This window comes from Rhinatrema bivittatum, chromosome 7, assembly GCF_901001135.1.
Source record: "Rhinatrema bivittatum chromosome 7, aRhiBiv1.1, whole genome shotgun sequence".
Taxonomy (NCBI): Eukaryota; Metazoa; Chordata; class Amphibia; order Gymnophiona; family Rhinatrematidae; genus Rhinatrema; species Rhinatrema bivittatum.
In genome coordinates this window covers 95,141,621-95,161,529 of record NC_042621.1, presented here as the reverse complement: position 1 = coordinate 95,161,529, position 19,909 = coordinate 95,141,621, and the positions used below count along the sequence as shown (strand labels likewise).

The 19,909-nt window shown below is 37.9% G+C and overlaps 1 protein-coding gene across 4 annotated transcripts in view; it reads right to left on the bottom strand.

Annotated features, from left to right (window-relative positions):
• CPNE2 (copine 2) overlaps positions 1 to 19,909 on the bottom strand; it is a 455,723-nt gene that overhangs the window by 365,943 nt on the left and 69,871 nt on the right. Inside the window, exon 1 of one of the 4 annotated variants that reach the window (XM_029608730.1) lies at positions 822 to 910. The exons of the other annotated variants lie outside the window; for them this stretch is intronic. Within the exon in view, the coding sequence (XP_029464590.1) occupies positions 822 to 858 (37 nt within the window). The 5' untranslated portion in view covers positions 859 to 910. Of the gene's footprint in view, positions 1 to 821; positions 911 to 19,909 lie in introns of those variants that run through there. 4 annotated transcript variants of the gene reach the window in all.

The following is a 19,909-nucleotide window of genomic DNA, read 5'->3' as shown; positions in this document are numbered from 1 at the left end:
AAAACAATTAAATACAACAATAAAGATGAGACAGTAGTGCAAACTCGTTTTGCCAGGATAATGACAGTTCACAAAAAAGGAACAGCGTCTCTCACAAAGCATACAGTGCAGACCAAAAAGCCTAAGAAAAGTCTTAGCGGTGCTGCCAAGTTCCCAAGTGTGTACGTTTAGCTGAGGAGCACAGTTAAAGGAACAGGCTGCGGAATGAAACCGTGGAATGGGCTTTTAGATTAAAAGCTTCGGCAAAAAATGTCTTCTTCCATCCCACCCCCCCCTTCCAGTAATTTTGTGTGTTTGGCCCCCCCCAGGAGTTTGAGCCTCACTGGTGGGATCATGCATGGTTGTAAACCCCAGTGATGGTGAACATGTGGCACACTTACCCAAAGTGGCACTTATGCTCGTATTAACAGGCACACCAGAAGTATATGCGGAGTACCTTAAACGGGTGGCCGTCCCCCCCTCCCCCCACTAAGAAGTAAATAATTGTGCTACAACTGCACAGCTATCAACCTACTTAATATCATAAGCTAGGTAAGATGAAATGACATTCAACTTTGGAAAATAGTAACAGGAATAAATCGCATACAAACACAGGCTCGCATTAACACACTTTCACTAGAAGCCCTCCAGGCTCTCTGTGCGCATTTCCTATGCACTATTTGCTCTGCGAATTTTAATTTCCACTTATACAATGCCAAAAAGTGCTGCACGGACCGGTCTGCCTTAGCTGCAAATTTACAAAAGTAACTCCAACAGGGCTATAACTCAGAAAGAAAAAAAGTTACACAACACTAAAAGTAGTTAAAAAATCGAGTACTTACCCTCAATAGACTTTTGGGTACTGAAAATTGAGCACATTTTTTTAAATCTTTATCCGTAGAGAGATATTGTAAAGCAAAAAAGCACCTGGTAACCAAAAGGAGCTGAGTACTTCTGCTGTATTAAGTGTTCAGCTTCTCAGCAGCACCTTAGTTTATCAGCCAGGTTAAGTGTACGGTAGCTTATAAATACATATTATGACGCAATGGAAAATAAGACCTAGACACAACAAAATATGTAATTAGAAACAACAAAATGTGCTAAATGGAAATTCTTCATAATTCTTCTTCAGTGGATAATTACTGCCTGTGTCACTAATGATATGCCCTGAGGTAAGACTTTTCATGATAATCACTATAGAGTGCAAGATACCTTACAATCTCGGCTCAAATGGGTTATTTACATATACTATATAATATATATATACATACATACACACAGAGATATGCAGTATATATATATATATATATATATATATATATATATATATATATATATATATATCCCCACAGGCTTCTATCACACCTATACACACACACACACACACACACGTTCGACAAAATGTATTAATGAAATTAGTGGTACAAACATCAACTCTGAGCCTAATGTACCCAGTTATAAAAGATTTCCAGGGCACTGAAGCAGATATTTAAACAACCCACTGACACAGAAATAGACAATTTCAGGGGTTACAGAGCAAATGTTTCATGTATACTGAATGGTTCAGCACAGCTGCATCCAGCTGGCAAGGTCAGAAGTGTTTCTCAATTTCTTTCCCACGTAGACAGTTTCCATCTTGTCAAGATCCTGACTCAGTGGTTTTAGCTAAGCACTATATTACTTGACCTATCACAGTGATTTGTATAGTTTCAGCAATTTCTGCATAAAAGCTCTGCAGCTATTAGTAGTTTTCAGTTTCCCATAGTGCTACGGTTGCAGGTTTGCTGCAAAATATCTCTCTCTAAAGTAGCAGAAGTTATAGACCAATGCCTCAATCAACACTACAGTTTAGAAATCAGTAACCTCCACGTGCTGTCCAACTAAAGAACCATGTCCCCTGTGTTACACGATGTGCTTCACCATACATGCAAACTACTCTGGCCAGTGATAAAGCCTAAAAATGCCATTATGAGTGCTGTGACTGACCCGACAAAAATCATACAACCATGCAGTAAAAATCCACTTTTATCAACCATCTTATAGGATTTATCTGGCCAACTTTTTATAAATTGGAAAACGTAAAGGTTCCTCTCTTACATATTCCTTCCCAAAATATAGGTATACTAGAAACTGAATTATTTTCATCCAAGTGTGGGGTAAGGAAATGTGGTTGACCTGTTAATTCACTTGGATATGTAAAATTAAGAGTCAACAAACAAGCTGCACACCTCTCATGGATGTAACCTTCACTCTGAGTTTCTTTTATAAAAAAACCCAAAGGCATCACTTATAGCTTGTTTGTTGACCCTTAATTTTGCATTTCAACGTGAGGGGTAAAACTGATTTTACTGCACTTCCCAGCTGGGTGTGAGAACACAACCCAGGATATATATACACATATACATACCCACACACACATATATACAAAATAATGCAACTACCTACAATCCGGTGGGTTGCTGGACCCAAGGCAGCATGGATTCACCAGAGGCATTGTCATGTCAGACAAATCTAATATTTTTTGATTGGGTGACTAGATAATTGGATGGAGGAAGAGAGCTAGATATGATCTACTTGGATTTCAGCAAAGTTTTTGAATAGGAGGCTTGTGAATAAAACAAGAAGCTTGGGAGTGAGCAACAAGGTGAAGTGTGTGGGGATTACAAATTGGTTTACTGATGATAGACTGAGTGTAATGGTAAATGGAACATATTCTGAAGAGAGAACAATGTTAAGGGATTGGTGTTGGGACAGGTTCAGTTCAATATCTTTGTGAGTGACATTATGGAAGGGATAGAAGGTAAAATTTGCCTATTTGCGAATAATACTAAGATCTGCAATAGAGTAGACACGCCTGAAGGAGTAGAGAGAATGAAAAGAGATTTAAGAAAGTTGGAAGAGTGGTCAAAGATTTGGCAGCTGGGATTCAATGCCAAGAAATGCAGAGTCATGCATCTGGGGTGCGGTAATCCAAAAGAGCTGTATGTGATGGGTGGATGTAAGACTGATATGCACGGACCAGGAGAACGATCTTGGGGTAATAGTGCCAGGAGATCTGAAAATGGTGAAACAATGTGACAAGGCTTTAACTAAAGCCAGAAGAATGCTCGGCTGCATAGACAGAGGAATAACCAGTAAGAAAAAGGATGTGATAATGCCCTTGTACAGGTCCTTGGTGAGGCCTCAATTGGAGTACTGTGTTCAATTCTGGAGTCCATAAGTAAAGGAGAATAAAGACAGGGCAGAGGTGGTCCCGAGAAGAGCGACCAAAATGGTGTGGGGTCAGTATCAGGAGAGGCTGAACGATCTGAATATGTATACCCTGGAGGAGAGGAGATGCAGGGGAAATATGATACAGACCTACAGATACCTGAAAGGTTTTAATGATGCACAATCGTCAAACCTTTTCCGTTGGAAAGAAATCAGTAGAACTAGGAGTCATGAAATGAAACTTCAGGGAGAATGACTCAGAACCAATATCAGGAAATATTTCTTCACAGAGAGGGTAGTGAATGCCTGGAATGCCCTTCCGGAGGAGGTGGTGAAGATGAAAACAGTGAAAGAATTTCAAGGGGCATGGGATAAATACTGTGGATCTCTAAAGGCTAGAGGATATGAATGAAGAAAAGAGTGCATAGGAGTAACTTGCTGGTGCAGTGATTACTACCCTTAACCAATAAGCCTACATATTGTTAATGCAACTCCATCATTGCTCTCTGCTTCAACGGCAGCGGAGAAGGGGAATTTATTTATTTATTTATTTGATGCTTTTATATACCTTTAGTCTGAAATACATTCATAACGGTTTACAAAGAAATTAAAATGCTCTAATATAATAATACAATGAGATAAAAAATAAATGCAATAATATAATAAGACTAAGTCAAAAACATCCAAGCAATTAAAATTTAATAAAATGAACTAAAATTACAATAAAAAGAAAATAAAAAATAGATCATGAGTTTTGAGAGCATGTCAGCGCTGCTAGTTCAGATGTTATATGCCTTTTTAAAGAGTCAGGTTTTTCATGATTTCTTGAAAGCTTTTAGATCTTTTTGTGCCCTGAGTTTGCATGGTAATTGATTCCATATTATTGGTCCAGTTATCAAAAAGGCTCTCTCTCTTACTTCTGTTAAATGAGCCGATCAGACAAATGGTACTGATAGGCGTCCTTTATTGGCAGACCTTAGCTTTCTTTCAGAGGTGTGAAGGTGAAGAGAGGAATTAAGCCATTCAATGTTATCATCATAGATAGATTTCTGAATTAAACATAAAACTTTATATTCTGTTCTATGACAAATAGGTAACCAGTGCAGATTGATGAGTATGGGAGTTATATGATCATATTTTTTGCCACCACAAAGAACTCTTGCAGTTGCGTTTTGCAGGATCTGTAGTGGCCTAGTGTAGGAAGATGGTAAACCAAGTAGATTAATGATTGTAAAATGGTTCAAAAGTCGCTAGGATCTAGTAAAGGTTTAAGGCGTCTAAGTACAGAAGTTTAAAATATCCTTCCTTGATTTTGTGGTTTGGGTCTCCTTTTAGGTTTAATTCATTGTCGATTAGGATTCTCAAATCTCTAACTTGGGCTGCGGCGTCTATTTGCATAAAATTGATCTTAAATTGGAAATTATTCTGTTGAGCCTTTCTGCTCAACAGAATAATTTCAGTTTTATGATGATTGAGAATTAGATTCATATGTGAGAGCAACTGTCTAATAGAAGAGAGATAGAGTTCAACTAATTTCAGGGTTTCAGGCACTGAGTCTTTGATAGGAATCAAGAGTTGAACGTTGTCTGCGTATATAAAATGAGAAATACCTAATCCACTTAAGAGTTTACAAAGGGGCAGGAGGTAGATGTTAAACAGGGTCGCTGAAAGCAATGATCCCTGGGGAACCCCAGTGTCGATTCCAATTTTTTAAGACATTTTTTAGTTTAACTGAACTTGAAAATTACAATCAGACAGAAAAGATTTAAACCATGCAAGAACTGTTCCACTTATTTCAATATCGATTAATCTTTGCACTAGTATGGAGGGGTCCAGAGTATCGAAGGCCGCCGACAGATCTAGAAGAACAAGCAAATACGAGGTACCATTGTCGAAGCCTCTAAGGACAGTGTCAGAGAGAGCTAATAGAAATGTGTCGGTGCTAAAGTATTTTTTGAACCCATGTTGTGAGGGGAAGAGAATACTGTTGGAATCTAGATCATCCGACAATTGTTTTTGAACAACTTTTTCAATGATTTTAGCAAGAAACACTAAATTGGAAACAGGTCTTAGATTATTAAAGTCAGAAGGATCTTTCTTGTTATTTTTAAAGTATTGGTTTAACTATAGCACTTTTTAGTGGCAAGGGCATGTATCCTTCTGATAGTGAGAAGTTAACTATATTAGTGATAGTAGAAAGGATCAGGTCTGAGACAGCTTTTAAGTGTTAGGGAAAAAGGGTCCCAAGGATGGTTTGCTGGTTTACGGTTGGATAAGATTGACAAGATTTCTAAAGAACTGGTCAGTTCGAAGGTGGACCAGGAAATGGAAGAGTCACATACCAGGGAGATAATTTGGTGAGGTGTGGCTGATAGAAAATGGCACATTTCTTTTGAATATCATCACAGTTAGGGGAATAGAACAGAAGACAATGGATTGATTAAGCTTTGTACAAAGGTAAATAAGGTCTTAGGGTTAAATTTTAAGCCATGGATTTTGTTTCCACAGTATATCTGTTATTCCTTGTTAATACTAGTTCTGTATTTAGAGAGCAGAATTCTGTAACTGGAGAGATTCTCAGTATTTGGATGTTTCCTCCATGTTCACGCTCTTCTTCTAAGTAAGGTTTTCATTTCTTTTAAACTTTGAGTGAACCAAGGGTTTGTTTTTATATGTGCTGATGTGTTTATTAAGGGGCAAATTTTGTTGCTAATTTTTCAAGGGCCATGGACCATTGAGAGGTAGCTAAGGTCGCATTTTCAAAAGTGATACTCTCGATTGCATCCAGGAGATCATTGTGCAGTTCTTCTGGTTTAAATGATTTTCGGCAAGAAAATAGAGAGTTAGTCATGGACTGTATCAATGAAAGAGATTTAAAAGATAGGGTACTGGAAATGAGATGGTGATCGGACCATGGAACAGCTATAGTACCAAATTTGGAAACAGAACATCTGTTGTTGGTAAATATTAGATCTAATGTATGCCCTGCTTTATGGGTTGGACCACTGACAATTGGGTCTCATCCCATGGCTTTGAGGGAATCCAAGAAAGTCTCACAAGCAATAGAACGTGGGACTACATCTGGGTGAAGGTTAAAAGTCTCCCATTATAATAGTTGGCAGATCAGGGCATAGGTGGGTGGCTAACAGCTCAACTAAAGGTGAGCAGTTACAATGTAAAGACCCAGGGGTGCAATAAGCAAGACAAGCTTGCATAAATTTGGATTTAAAAAGATATTTCAAAAGGAGTAGAAATGTTGTACTGCCCTTGTTGCAACCTTAATTCTTTTTTTGCTATTAGAATAATACCTCCACCCTTGCAGTTCTGATGAGGAAAAGAAAAGACATCAAAAATATCGTTTCTAATTTGGTTAAAGAAAGCAATATCTGATTGTTTTAACCAAGTTTCAGTAATTCAACAAATAGAAGGGGAGTATTCTGATAATAAATCATTAACGATAGATATATTCTTGCTAATAGATTGAGCGTTAGAATCAAAGTTAATGTCAGACGATGTAAGAGAAATAGTGGCATTTAGTGGAATATCGCGCAACATTCTCGGACGATTCTGAGACAGTGACTTGTTAAATGACAAATAGTGATAACATTTTTTAGGCTGGTATAATCTGCTGAAACTACTATACTTGCCACAGTTCAATACAACTGGTATATTATTTATAACTGGCAATGACATAATTGAAAATTAACAGGATAGAAATCTCAGAGAAAACTTACAGGTGAAAAAGGAGACAAGAAAGTTCCAAAGGTTTAGCTCTCAGGGGCTACACGAAGGGGCTCACAAAGGGGCCTGCTCCTTCAGCGCGCAGCCTCCGGCATCACGCGCATGCTCTTGATCCCTCGCCCCCTGGTGACATCACACGGGGGAGGAGTTAGTGTTGGTGGGACCAGGTGGCTCTCGGACTCAGGTAGAGGGACCAGCAACAGGTGGAGGGACCAGCAACAGAAATGAAAGGCTGGAGAGTGGCTAATCCAGCAGGCTCTTGTTGCATCGCTTGGTAAGAGGAAAAATGGTTTGTTAGATGGCAGTGGGGATCTTTAAGGCCAACCAACGAGGTTCCAGACTTTTACAGTCTGTGGATAACTTGCTGGTGCGTGAGTTACTACCTTTAACCAATAAGCCTTCATACTGTTGATGCAACTTCAACATGTGCTCTCTACTTCAATGGCAGGGGGAAACAGGGAAATGGATTCAGACAGTAACCAATGATGGACCTGACTTTTACGGTTTGGGAAACTGAAACATGGAGGATAACCTGCACGGCAGATACTACCATAAGCTTGCTGGGGAGACTGGATGGCCCACATTTGGTCCTTTTCTGCCTTCATTTCAATGTTCCTACGATTCCCTCTAATCACAACCAGAAGAAACAAAAAATGAAAAAAAAAATATCTAGGGTACCTCTACTTGTTACATAACTTATTTGTAAATACTCTTGAATATATTAGAAAGGATGAAAAGCCAGGTCATAGATTCTACCTCATGTACTGGGGTCATAAAGGTAGGCTCATTCCAATCATTGATGGCAAATACATCCCAAATGTTTTGTATTGTTTTTCATTATATTTTTATAATTTCCATACCCTCCCATGTGCTAATTTCCAGCACACATAAAAACGTATTTCCCTATATATCAGTTACAAAGATAAAGTTTTCTTAGTTTGTACAAAGTTTCTCTTTCTTTCTTTCTACCTTTTCCTCCATAGCTATTTAGTTCTTTTGTTATTATATATAATCTCTGAATGTTTTTACGATACTTATATCCTACACCATTTGCGTTTAACTATGACGTTATTCTGTTCATTGTATTTTCCTCTTTTCAGTTCAATGTAAGCCGGTATGATGTGCCTCACGAATGTCGGCAAAGAAAAGTCTATAAATAAATAAATAAATGTCAAATCTCAAAAAATTCTTGAGACATTGTCCTCTTACCGTACATACAACCCTAACGGGAAATATGAACAGCACCCAACAATCAATATGTTACTATCACCCCAGGGAAAAATTTTAACTTGAATGGTGCCTTCTTAATGTCCCTCCATTTTCTGTTAGTTTCCTTTCACAATTTAACAAGGAAATAATGATGTAACAGAATTTTACTTATAAAACTGCACTCGACATTTTTTTTTTTTTTTTTATTTATGAGACAGAGCTTTGTAGTCCATGGGAGATTGCATCTTAACTACAAAAACAAATCATAATAAAAACTGCAGGATTTTTACATATCCCCTTCAAAACATTATTATAAATGTACTTTTAAAATAACCTTATTTAATGTTTGAAAGTTTTTTTTCTATAAAACATTTTTGTTCTGTAACTCTACACATAGGATTCAAATTTATCCTTATGACACTTTACATATGTAAAAAAAAAAAAAAAAAAATCATTACATGACCTCCAAATGTCTGTGCTTATTAAGATATAATTTTGTTGCGATATAGTTTTGCCTTTAAATAGTTCAACACCCTCAATAGTATGGTATTATATACAAACAATAGATAATATACTCGAGTATAGATAATATACTTGAGTATATTATCTTAAAAAAAAAAAAAACCCACACACACAAACAGACCATTGCGGGTTCAACTGGAAATTTCCCCCTGGGGTAACAGTAATATTGATTGATGGTCACTGTTCATATATCCCATTGGGATTGTTTGCACAAGGAGGACACTGACCAAGAACTTTTGAAAATTTGAAGTTTTTTGTAATTGATTTATAGGAAAACTTTTGTGTGTGTTGGAAATTAGCATATGGGAGGGTATACAAAACATTTGGGATATATTTGCCACAAATGATTGGAAAGAACATTTGTTTATGAACCCAGCACATGAAGTAAAATGTGCCCAGGATCTACGAGTTATCTTTTCATTCTAATATATTCATATTTTTTTTCATATTCACACACACACACACATATATATACATACACACATATATCTACAGTCAAAAAATTATTTATAATAACCCTTTTCACAAACCCCACCTACAGCATAAAACCCACTCTATTTATACCTCAAATCATCCATTCATACGCATCCATACATCATTCACCTTATATGATAAACTACACTTCCCACCCTTCCCTCGCTATCTTATCCCTTAAAATATATGAAGCCAACCCTATTATATTCCCATCAATGAGTTAACCCTTTCCTATTAAATAACTTGATTCATGCATACACAAGGCTGTTATTTAACACCATTAACACTAAGGTATCTCCATATAGGTTAAAACTATCATATAAACATGTACATTATCTCACTATTTTACAATAACATATCCATTTCTACCTAGTAATCAATTATGCATTGTTTCAAAATCACATTCAATATGTTTATATACACATGAATCAGTTAATTAGCCGTATTAACACATTAATGTCTCTATGTAATGGTACTTCCTCTTATACTGTATCTTAAACAATGATATTCAATTATCTCTTCTTTACAGACGATGTATCTCTGTTCCTGTTATGCCTATGTATCGTTTAAGATACAGTATAAGTATGAATGGATGATTGAGGTATGAAAAGGGTGGGTTTTATGGGGTAGGTGGGGTTTGTGAAAAGGGTTATTATAAATAATTTTTTGACGATAGAAGATTTATTTAATAAAGAATTGGAATTTAAAGATTTTTCTTACATTAAAAGAAATGTTTTTTACAATTTTGTAGATGTTAAATCAATATTATATTATTGTAATAAAAGCTGTGTGATAAGTTATCTGGAGGTGGATGTGTATTGATATATATATATAGAAATTAAAATAAAAAAAAGGGAGAGAGTGCTCTTATTCCACTCTGTTTTTAAGAGTGTAGTTTATGATACGTAAGGGGAGATTTTCAAAGGGTTGCGTGTAAGATACACGCGCAACCCCCGAAAACCTACCCCTGCCTCCCCTTGCGCGCGCCGAGCCTATCTTGCATAGGCTCGGCAGCGCACGTAAGCCCCAGGACGCGCGTAAGTCCCGGGGCTTGAAAAAATGGGCGTTCCGGGGGCGCATGTTATAAAATTGGGTGTATAAAATCCGGGTAGCGTGCACAAATGTACCCCCCCGCACATAATATTAAAAATCTGCCCATACATACACACACATACAAATATATATATATACACACACATATATATACACACAAATGTACACACATACATACACATATATATATACACATACATACAAAACCACAGGTTGTTATTTTTAACCATGCACTAAGTCATGAGCATTCTAATGCTGGCACATCTGTAGTGAATCCCATAATACTTCAGAAAAAGGATGCCAGTTAAAATACCCATGTCTATTGCCAAAATTCCCCAGCGAGAAAATGGTTATAGGAACACAGACTTCTAAGGAGCAGTCAACTCAAGGGAGAAGGTCAGGCGCACTGGACAGAGTAGGGACAGAGGAGGAAAGCAGAAGTAAAGAGGTAATGGTTCTCAGAGTCTATGCATGCAGCACCACCTACCCAGCCTGGAAAAGAAATGATCTGCTGGCTTGTTGCAATTCTTCAGGAGACAGCCTGAAAGAGGTGCTCATCTGGCATTGTTAATGTGTTTCTTTGTGTGTGGAAGGGGGAAAAATCAGACAGTATAAAGTTATATTGGGCTGTGCAAGGTTTGCATTGCTACTGTCTGTGAATAAATTGAGTATTTCAGTATTCAGTGTTATAATATGGACATCATCCAGTTACAAATGACTTATGGTATCTCAGGTTTGCACCTCCCTATCAACACGATGGATGACTTAGCAGAAGGAAGCTATCACAACAATAACAAAAAAAAAAACAAAACCTAAAACATTGTGAAGTCAATAATCAAAAGCAAATAGCCAGATTACTCACAAGTTATCTGGCTAAATGCCAACTTTTAAATATTTGGGCAACACATGAAGCTAAATTTTAACTGAATAAGGTAGGAGATTCCGGAGCAGATCCGATTGGATAAGGCATATTTCCAATTTTAGCCAGTTAAGTTAAGTTATCTGGCTATAATTGTCACCTCTTCTGATAACAGATCATCATCAAGCTCCAGAGAGCCTGGTTTCCCTACTCGTGGTACCTCTGTTTTGGAGGCATTTAATTTCAACAACTTGTTAATCATTGTCAGGTTGCTAGCCTGGAAATATTAAGCACCACTCCTATAGGTCGTTTATTTTCAAACAACAAAACACTTGATTAACTTTACCTACAACATGTAAGCTCCCATCCTATGCCGGGACTGCAGCAAGTTCACAAACCTTAGCATTTAGTTCAGACCTTAAGAAGGCAGGCCCAGTTCAGAGTGGACCAGTCTAGATACACGTGCAGAGAGGAGGTAGATTTCCTGCTTTGGGATGCATTATACAGCCCTCAGCCTGCTGGAACAATGTATTGTTCCCAGCAATCCCATTTTAAATCCCCGAAAACCAAGTTGGATCTTCAGAGGTGTGGCCACAGGTCTGAGTTTCACTCTACAGCCTCCTTTGTGTTGTAGATCATTTGAGGCTGACCAGTGGCTGAAGAACAAAGTTCAACTTCCCACCCCAGTACTCCACTGGTTCAAAGCCAGTCAGAGCTGTCTTTTGCCCTGAGAATAGTCTAGTTATTTATTTCCTTGCATACATTCTGCAAAGTTTGCCAATGCTTCAGCCAGCTTATTCCTCAATGACAATCAGAGCTGAATGTCATCAGCAGAAAATAAATACTTGATCCTGAATTGTTGCATCATTTTCCCCCAATGGCCTCAAATACAAATAACACCAGTGAAATAAAAGATCCTTGGGGCACTCCCTCTAACACTGGCCTTGGATTAGATTTAACGTCACCCAGCACCACTACCTGGCATCTAGTACTTATATATATATATATAAAATGGCCTACCCTATCCATATACAATATTTTTATTTTATTTATTTATTCACTTTTATATACTGACATTCATGTTAACTTCATGTCGGTTTACAATACAAATCCAATACAAACAAAGTCATTGATAAAATACAATATACAGTAATTCAAGCAAATTTTTAACTAAAGTGTAAATTAAGTAAAAAAAATTCTTAAAACATCAATATCAATACAAACAATATATATGTGAGGCAAAAAAAGGTCAGGTGGGAAAGAGGAATGCCATGTGAAGATGTGAAAAGGAGACAAAAGAAATGGGAGAGTGAGTTTGTTTCCCTGTCTCAGAGAGGGCTGCAAACAGGACTGGTTTTGAGGATTTCCACAGTAAACATTTGGGATATTTAGATAGGATTCAATATCCAGGTGTAGCTGCATGATTTGATTAACCCGAAAAGTAAGAACCGCTTGCAGCACTCAAGCACTGCTGGCTTCGAGAATTTTCCTGCTGGCATATAGCACTTTCTAATATTTTTCCAGCTCTAGCCTACTAATAATTTTACTAACAGTTAACCAAAGCATATTCATCATCCATACTACTGAAACAGTCACAGAACTAAACCGCAGATAACACTGTACTATGGGGGATTTTTTCAGTATTAGACATCACAATGATTGTATCAACATTTTACACAGTACTTGGTACTTTCCTAAAATACCGGGGCTGATCTTTTATTTACCCATCCAAATAAAGTTCTAGTTATATCATCTCATGCTAAAACTATTCATTAACTATAATTATACTATTAGTATCTCTGTGCTCTATAATTAATTTAGCTCCAGAAACAGGCAAGATCCTGTACAAGAATGTTAAATTAATACAACGAAATAAGGTGGCATCCATTAATATTTCCTGACGACAGATTCATCACAACAAATTAATTTTTGGCAATCTCAAAAGCAGTCAAAATAATAACATAGTAAAGACGGCAAAATAGGACCAAGTGGTCCATCCAGTCTGCCCAGCAAGCTTCTTATGGTAGTATCTGCCGTGCCATGCTGGTTACCCATGTTTCTCTTAAGGGTAGTAAATGCCAATAAAAGCAAATGTAGTCCATGTGCCTATATGTAAAAAAATCACCTGAGCTAAAGATTTCCAAATTATCCCTAACAAATGAAAAGCAAGTTGTTAATACAAACAAAAAACACACTTTGAAATGTCTGTATGACAATGCCAGAAGTCTAAGAAATAAGATGGGAGAGTTAGTATATAGCAGTAAATGATGAGATTGACATAATTGGCATCACAGAGATCTGGTGGAAGGAGGATAAACAATGGGACAGTGCTATATCAGGGTACAAATTATATCGCAATGATAGGGAGGATCAACTTGGTGGGGGTGTGGCACTTTATGTCCGGGAGGGTATAGAGTCCAACAGGATAAAGATCACACAAGGATCAGTAGACTCTATAAAAGGATAGAAATCCCATGTGTGTTCGGTAACATTATAGTGATAGGAGTATACTTACATCCACCTGGACAGAATGGTCAGACAGATGATGAAATGCTAAGAGAATTCAGGGAAGCTAACCAATTTGGCAGTGTAATAATAATGGGAGATTCCAATTACCCCAATATTGACTGGGTAAATGTAACATCAGGACTTGCTAGAGACAAAGTTCCTGGATGTAATAAATGACTGCTTCATGGAGCAATTTATTCAAGAACCGAGAGAAGGAACTATTTTAGATTTAATTCTTAGTGGAATGCAGGATTTGGTGAGAGAGGTAATGGTGGTGGGGCCACCTGGCAATAGTGATCATAACATGATCAAATTTAAACTAATAACCGGAATGGGGACAATAAGTAAATCTACAGCTCTAACACTATATTTTCAAAAGGGAAACTGATAAAATGAGGAAAATTTAGAAAAAACTGAAAGGTGCATCTGCAAAGGTTAAAAGTGTTCAACAGGCATGGACATTGTTTAAAAATACAATCCTAGATGCGCAGTCCATATGTATTCCACGCATTGAGAAAGGTGGAAGGAAGGCAAAATGATTACAGGCATGGTTAAAAGGTGAGGTAAAAGAGGCTATTTTAGTCAAAAAAACATCCTTCAAAAATTGGAAGAAGGATCCATCTGAAGAAAATAGGATAAAGCATAAGCATTGTCAAGTTAAGTGTAAAACATTGATAAGACAGGTGAAGAGAGAATTTGAAATGAAGTTGGCCGTAGAGGCAAAAACACATAATAAAAACTTTAAAAAATATATCCGAAGCAAGAAACCTGTGAGGGAGTCTGTTGGATCGTTAGATGACTGAGGGGTTAAAGGGGCTCTTAAGGAAATAAGGCCATTGCAGAAAGACCAAATGAATTCTTTGCTTCCGTATTTACTAACGAGGATGTTGGGGAGATACCAGTTCTGGAGATGGTTTTCAGGGATGATGAGTCAGACGAACTGAACCAAATCACTGTGTACCTGGAAGATGTAGTAGGTCAGATTGACAAACTAAAGAGTAGCAAATCACTTGGACTGGATGGTATGCATCCTAGGGTACTGAAGGAACTCAAAAAATGAAATTTCTGATCTATTAGTTAAAATTTGTAACCTATTATTAAAATCATCCATTGTACCTGAAGACTGGAGGGTGGCCAATGTAACCCCAATATTTAAAAATGGCTCCAGGGGTGATCCGGGAAACTATAGACTAGTGAGCCTGACTTCAGTGTCGGGAAAAATAGTGGAAACTATTCTAAAGATCAAAATCGTAGAGCATATAGAAGGACATGGTTTAATGGAACATAGTCAATATGGATTTACCAAAGGGAAGTCTTGCCTTACAAATCTGCTTCATTTTTTTGAAGGAGCTAATAAACATGTGGATATAGGTGAACCAGTAGATGTAGTGTATTTGGATTTTCAGAAGGCGTTTGACAAAGTCCCTCATGAGAGGCTTCTAAGAAAACTAAAAAGTCATGGGATAGGAGGAGATGGTCCTTTCATGATTACAAACTGGTTAAAAGACAGGAAATAAAGAGTAGGATTAAATGGTCAATTATCTCAGTGGAAAAGGGTAAACAGCAGAGTGCCTCAGGGATCTGTACTTGGACAAGTGCTTTTCAATATATTTATAAATGATCTGGAAAGGAATAAGAAGAGTGAGGTTATCAAATTTGTGGATGATACAAAATTATTCAGAGTAGTTAAATCACAAGTGGATTGTGATACATTACAGGAGGACCTTGCGAGACTGGAAGATTGTGCATCCAAATGGCATATGAAATTTAATATGGACAAGTGCAAGGTGATGCATATAGGGAAATAACCCTTGCTGTAGTTACACGATGTTAGGTTCCATATTAGGAGCTACCACCCAGAAAAAAGACCTAGGCATTATAGTTGATAATACTTTGAAATAGTCGGCTCAGAGTGCTGCAGCAGTCAAAAAAGCAAAATGTTAGAAATTATTAGAAAGGGAATGGTTAATAAAATTGAAGATGTCATAATGCCTCTGAATCACTCCATGGTGAGACCGCACCTTGAATACTGTGTACAATTCTGGTCGCCGCATCTCAAAAAAGGTATAGTTGCGATGGAGAAGTGCAACCAAAATGATAAAGGGGATGGAACAGGCTGAAGAGATTAGAGCTGTTCAGCTTGGAGAAGAGACGGCTGAGGGGGGATATGAAAGAGGTCTTTAAAATCATGAGAGGTCTTGAATGAGAAGATAATTGTAGGGGGCACTAAATGAAGTTAGCAAGTAGCACATTTAAGACTAATCTGAGAAAATTATTTTTCACTCAACGCACAATTAAGCCCTGGAATTTGTTGCCAGAGGATGTGGTTAGTGCAGTTAGTGTAGCTGGGTTCAAAAAAGGTTTGGATAAGTTCTTGGAGGAGAAGTCCATTAATGGCTATTAATCAATTTTACTTAGGGAATAGCCATTGCTATTAATTGCATCAGTAGCATGGGTTCTTCTTAGTGTTTGGGTAATTGCCAGGTTCTTGTGGCCTGGTTTGGACTCTGTTGCAAACAGGATGCTGGGCTTGATGGACCCTTGGTCTGACCCAGCGTGGCAATTTCTTATGTTCTTATGCCACTCTATTGTTTTTCCAAGCCTTATAAGTGTAGCAATATATACAATCAAAACCAAGCAACTGTCAGACCCATAACAAATTACTGCTAGCATCATTTTTACTGGGTGAGGAGCCTTCTTGAAAATTCAGACAATGCTGCTTGACATGCTTTGCTTTTGGACTTGGCCACAGAAGCCCTCCTGTGCTTTTTCCCTTATGCCTGCGTATCAGTACCCCAGACCTTAAAAGTCAGGAACCTTGCTGGTTGTCCGCTGAATCCAAGTCCCCTTTTTGCCACCTTGCCATCGAAGTAGACAGTGATGTCGCAGTTATGTCAAAAGCATCAAGGCTTATTGGTTAAGGGTAGTAATCCCCATGCTTTCTGTTAAGGGTAGTAAAGTGCCGCACCGAGAAGATTATCCCCTTGCACCTTTTTCTTTATTTCTGTCCTCTAATAGCCTTTAGGGATCCACAGAGTTTATCCATGCCCCTCTGAATTTGACGACTGTTTTTGTCTTCACCACCTCCTCCAGAAGGGCATTCCAGTCATCTACCATTCTCTCCATGAAGAAATATTTCTCGATACTGGTTCTGTCATCCTCCCTGGAGTTTCATTTTATGACCCATAGTTCTACTATTTCCTTTTTAATGGAAAATGTTCAAAGTTCGTACATCATTAAAACCTTTCAGGTATCTGAAGGTCTGTATCATTTCTCCCCTGCACCTCCTCTCTTCCAGGGTGTACACATTCACATCCTTCAGCCTCTCCTCATAAGTCTTCCTTACTGAATATGATCTACTAAAACTTTCTCCTTTGCTCTCCGTTGATGAGGACTTTCAATGCTTGTTTTTTCTGATTACTGTATTTAGTATATGAATTAATTTCCTATATTGTAATTATTTCCTGTTTTATTTCATGTAAAATGATTTAATACTAATAAAGATAATTTAAACATTTTTTTTTGTGTAAAGTTCCACTTTAAGAGAAAGCTATCTACTTGCATACCATGCCACTTAGGGGCTTATTTTCAATAGGCTGCATAGTCGCAAAGCACATGTACACCTTTTAACCTGCCTCCTTGGTGGGTAATTTTCAAAGAGAAACCACCTGAAAAATCTCTTTTGGAAAATAAGCAGGCATAAGATTCATGAGTTTAAAGCACCTGTGTACTTTACACCTGCTATTTATATTATTGGCCTATCGGGGATAAAATAGTCTCGGTTTTCCTCTCTTGATTTAAACACATCCCTGGGAATGCCTCTTTTTAACCTGGCTAAAAGTATGCTCACATTGGAAGCCCTGGGCACTTTTAGCGAGATTGAACAGTCTTCATCCAGATCGATTTACCCGGATAAATGGCTTTGAAATTTGCCTTTTGGTAGTGCAATTTAGAAATTCCCTGAGGAGCTTGCAGTCAAGTACCCATGAGCTTGCAAACTCATTTTCAGAGGGAAACTCTTCGCAGGGCTTAGCCCACTAGCCTCATTTTGGAGGCTAGCCATTTCGGACGCTAGTGGGCCCTTCACAGGGCTGAGCCCACTAGCCTCATTTTGGAGGCTAGCCATTTTGGAGGCTAGTGGGCCCTTCACAGGGCTGAGCCCACTAGCCTCATTTTGGAGGCTATTGGGCTAAGCCCTGCGAAGAGTTTCCCTCTGAAAATGAGTTTGCAAGCTCATGGGTACTTGACTGCAAGCTCCTCAGGGAATTTCTAAATTGCACTACCAAAAGGCAAATTTCAAAGCCATTTATCCGGATAAATCGATCTGGATGAAGACTGTTCAATCTCGCTAAAAGTGCCCAGGGCTTCCAATGTGAGCATACTTTTAGCCAGGTTAAAAAGAGGCATTCCCAGGGATGTGTTTAAATCAAGAGAGGAAAACTGAGACTATTTTATCCCCGATAGGCCAATAATATAAATAGCAGGTGTAAAGTACACAGGTGCTTTAAACTCATGAATCTTATGCCTGCTTATTTTCCAAAAGAGATTTTTCAGGTGGTTTCTCTTTGAAAATTACCCACCAAGGAGGCAGGTTAAAAGGTGTACATGTGCTTTGCGACTATGCAGCCTATTGAAAATAAGCTCCTAAGTGGCATGGTATGCAAGTAGATAGCTTTCTCTTAAAGTGGAACTTTACACAAAAAAAAATGTTTAAATTATCTTTATTAGTATTAAATCATTTTACATGAAATAAAACATAGGAAATAATTACAATATAGGAAATTAATTCATATACTAAATACAGTAATCAGAAAAAACAAGCATTGAAAGTCCCCATCAACGGAGAGCAAAGGAGAAAACAAATGGTAAAGAAAAACACAAGGTAAAATCAAAAGCAAACCGTGATCTGCTTATTAACCCACATCTCAAGTCTTACAGCTAATTAGCATGCCCCACTTTATCCACTATAAATCATTCACGATGTGTAGGGTCAAGAAAAATAAATTTAGCCTCATGAAAAACACTTAGAAAGAAACTTCAAATAAAATTAAGCCCCCATCTCAACGACACGTTGCTTCAGTTGCAACAACTTTGTCCATGCTTGAGTTATCTGGAAACATCTGGGAAGACCTCAGTTTTTGTCCACAAAATAATTCATGTTTATATCAGAAGTATTGTCTCAAGACCAAATCTTTATCATTTGTCTATACAAAGGAAAAAGTTGCACGAGTAGAGATATTATCATTACAAGTGCACAAAATAATGGAAACATCTTTACTTTCAAATGTTAAGAAATCCAATCCTCCTTCCTCCCCACTAACAACCCTCTTACCATCAGGAACACTGTAACACTGCGATACCTGAAATAATTTTTCTCTAGTAATTTATATCATCTTATATACATATTTTTAAAAAAAGAAACTGGTGACAAGAACCTAATTTTGGGGAAATTTAAAAAGCGCAGATTTTTTGAGCGGATAATATTCAAGAGATTCAATTTTATTATTTAAGATCAAGTTGTCCTTGACACTAGTTACTTGAACTGCCCGTAAAGATGAAATCTGATCTCGAACTAATGAGATAACTGGCTCTGTAGCCCCCAGACATTGCTCTCTCTCAGTCAGCTTTGTTGAAGTTCCTAGGGAAAACTCACACAGCTGAGAGACCGCCACATTAGTGTATTTTCAGTGTGTGTGATCACTTGCCTTATATCTCGAAGAGAAATATTATGTTTCAGCCGAAGCCTCTCTTATTTTGTCCACACACACTCTGGGGGACAAGGGGAGGCACTGCCACTTTACCTACTTTGGGTGGTGTCCCAACTTCAGCAAAGCTGGAATATCTGTTGACTGTGGAAGAGGGAGGGGGGGTCATTGGTCAGGGCAATTACAGAGCCTTCACCGCTCACGTTGCCCAGAATAGAAGAACCTAGGTAAAATATGTGAGCATCCATTGATCCTTGTGTTGGACACGGGGCAATTGATATAACAGAAAGCTTTCCCTTCCTTTTCCTACCCATCAATTCATTTTCAAAAACTGAAAGAGGGGCGCGCAACTGCTGCTGCCTCGAAGATATAGGGGCCTTCCGGCACCTCTTGATGATTCAATAGAGTGCCAATAAGGAGTGTGGTCCAGCTGAGTGAAGGTGGCAATTGCCACCTTCACTCAGCTGGACCACAATGGGGCTTCCTCTTTGTTCTCCCAAAAAAAATAAATATTAAACCAAGAGAAAGGAGATGACACTGAGTCACCTGAGAGAGGGATTTTGGCTCGTCCATCTACAGATCTCCAGTAGAGACAGAAAAATTAGACAGTGATCTAGTTAAAGACAAACTAGAATACAAGGGGGAGGTG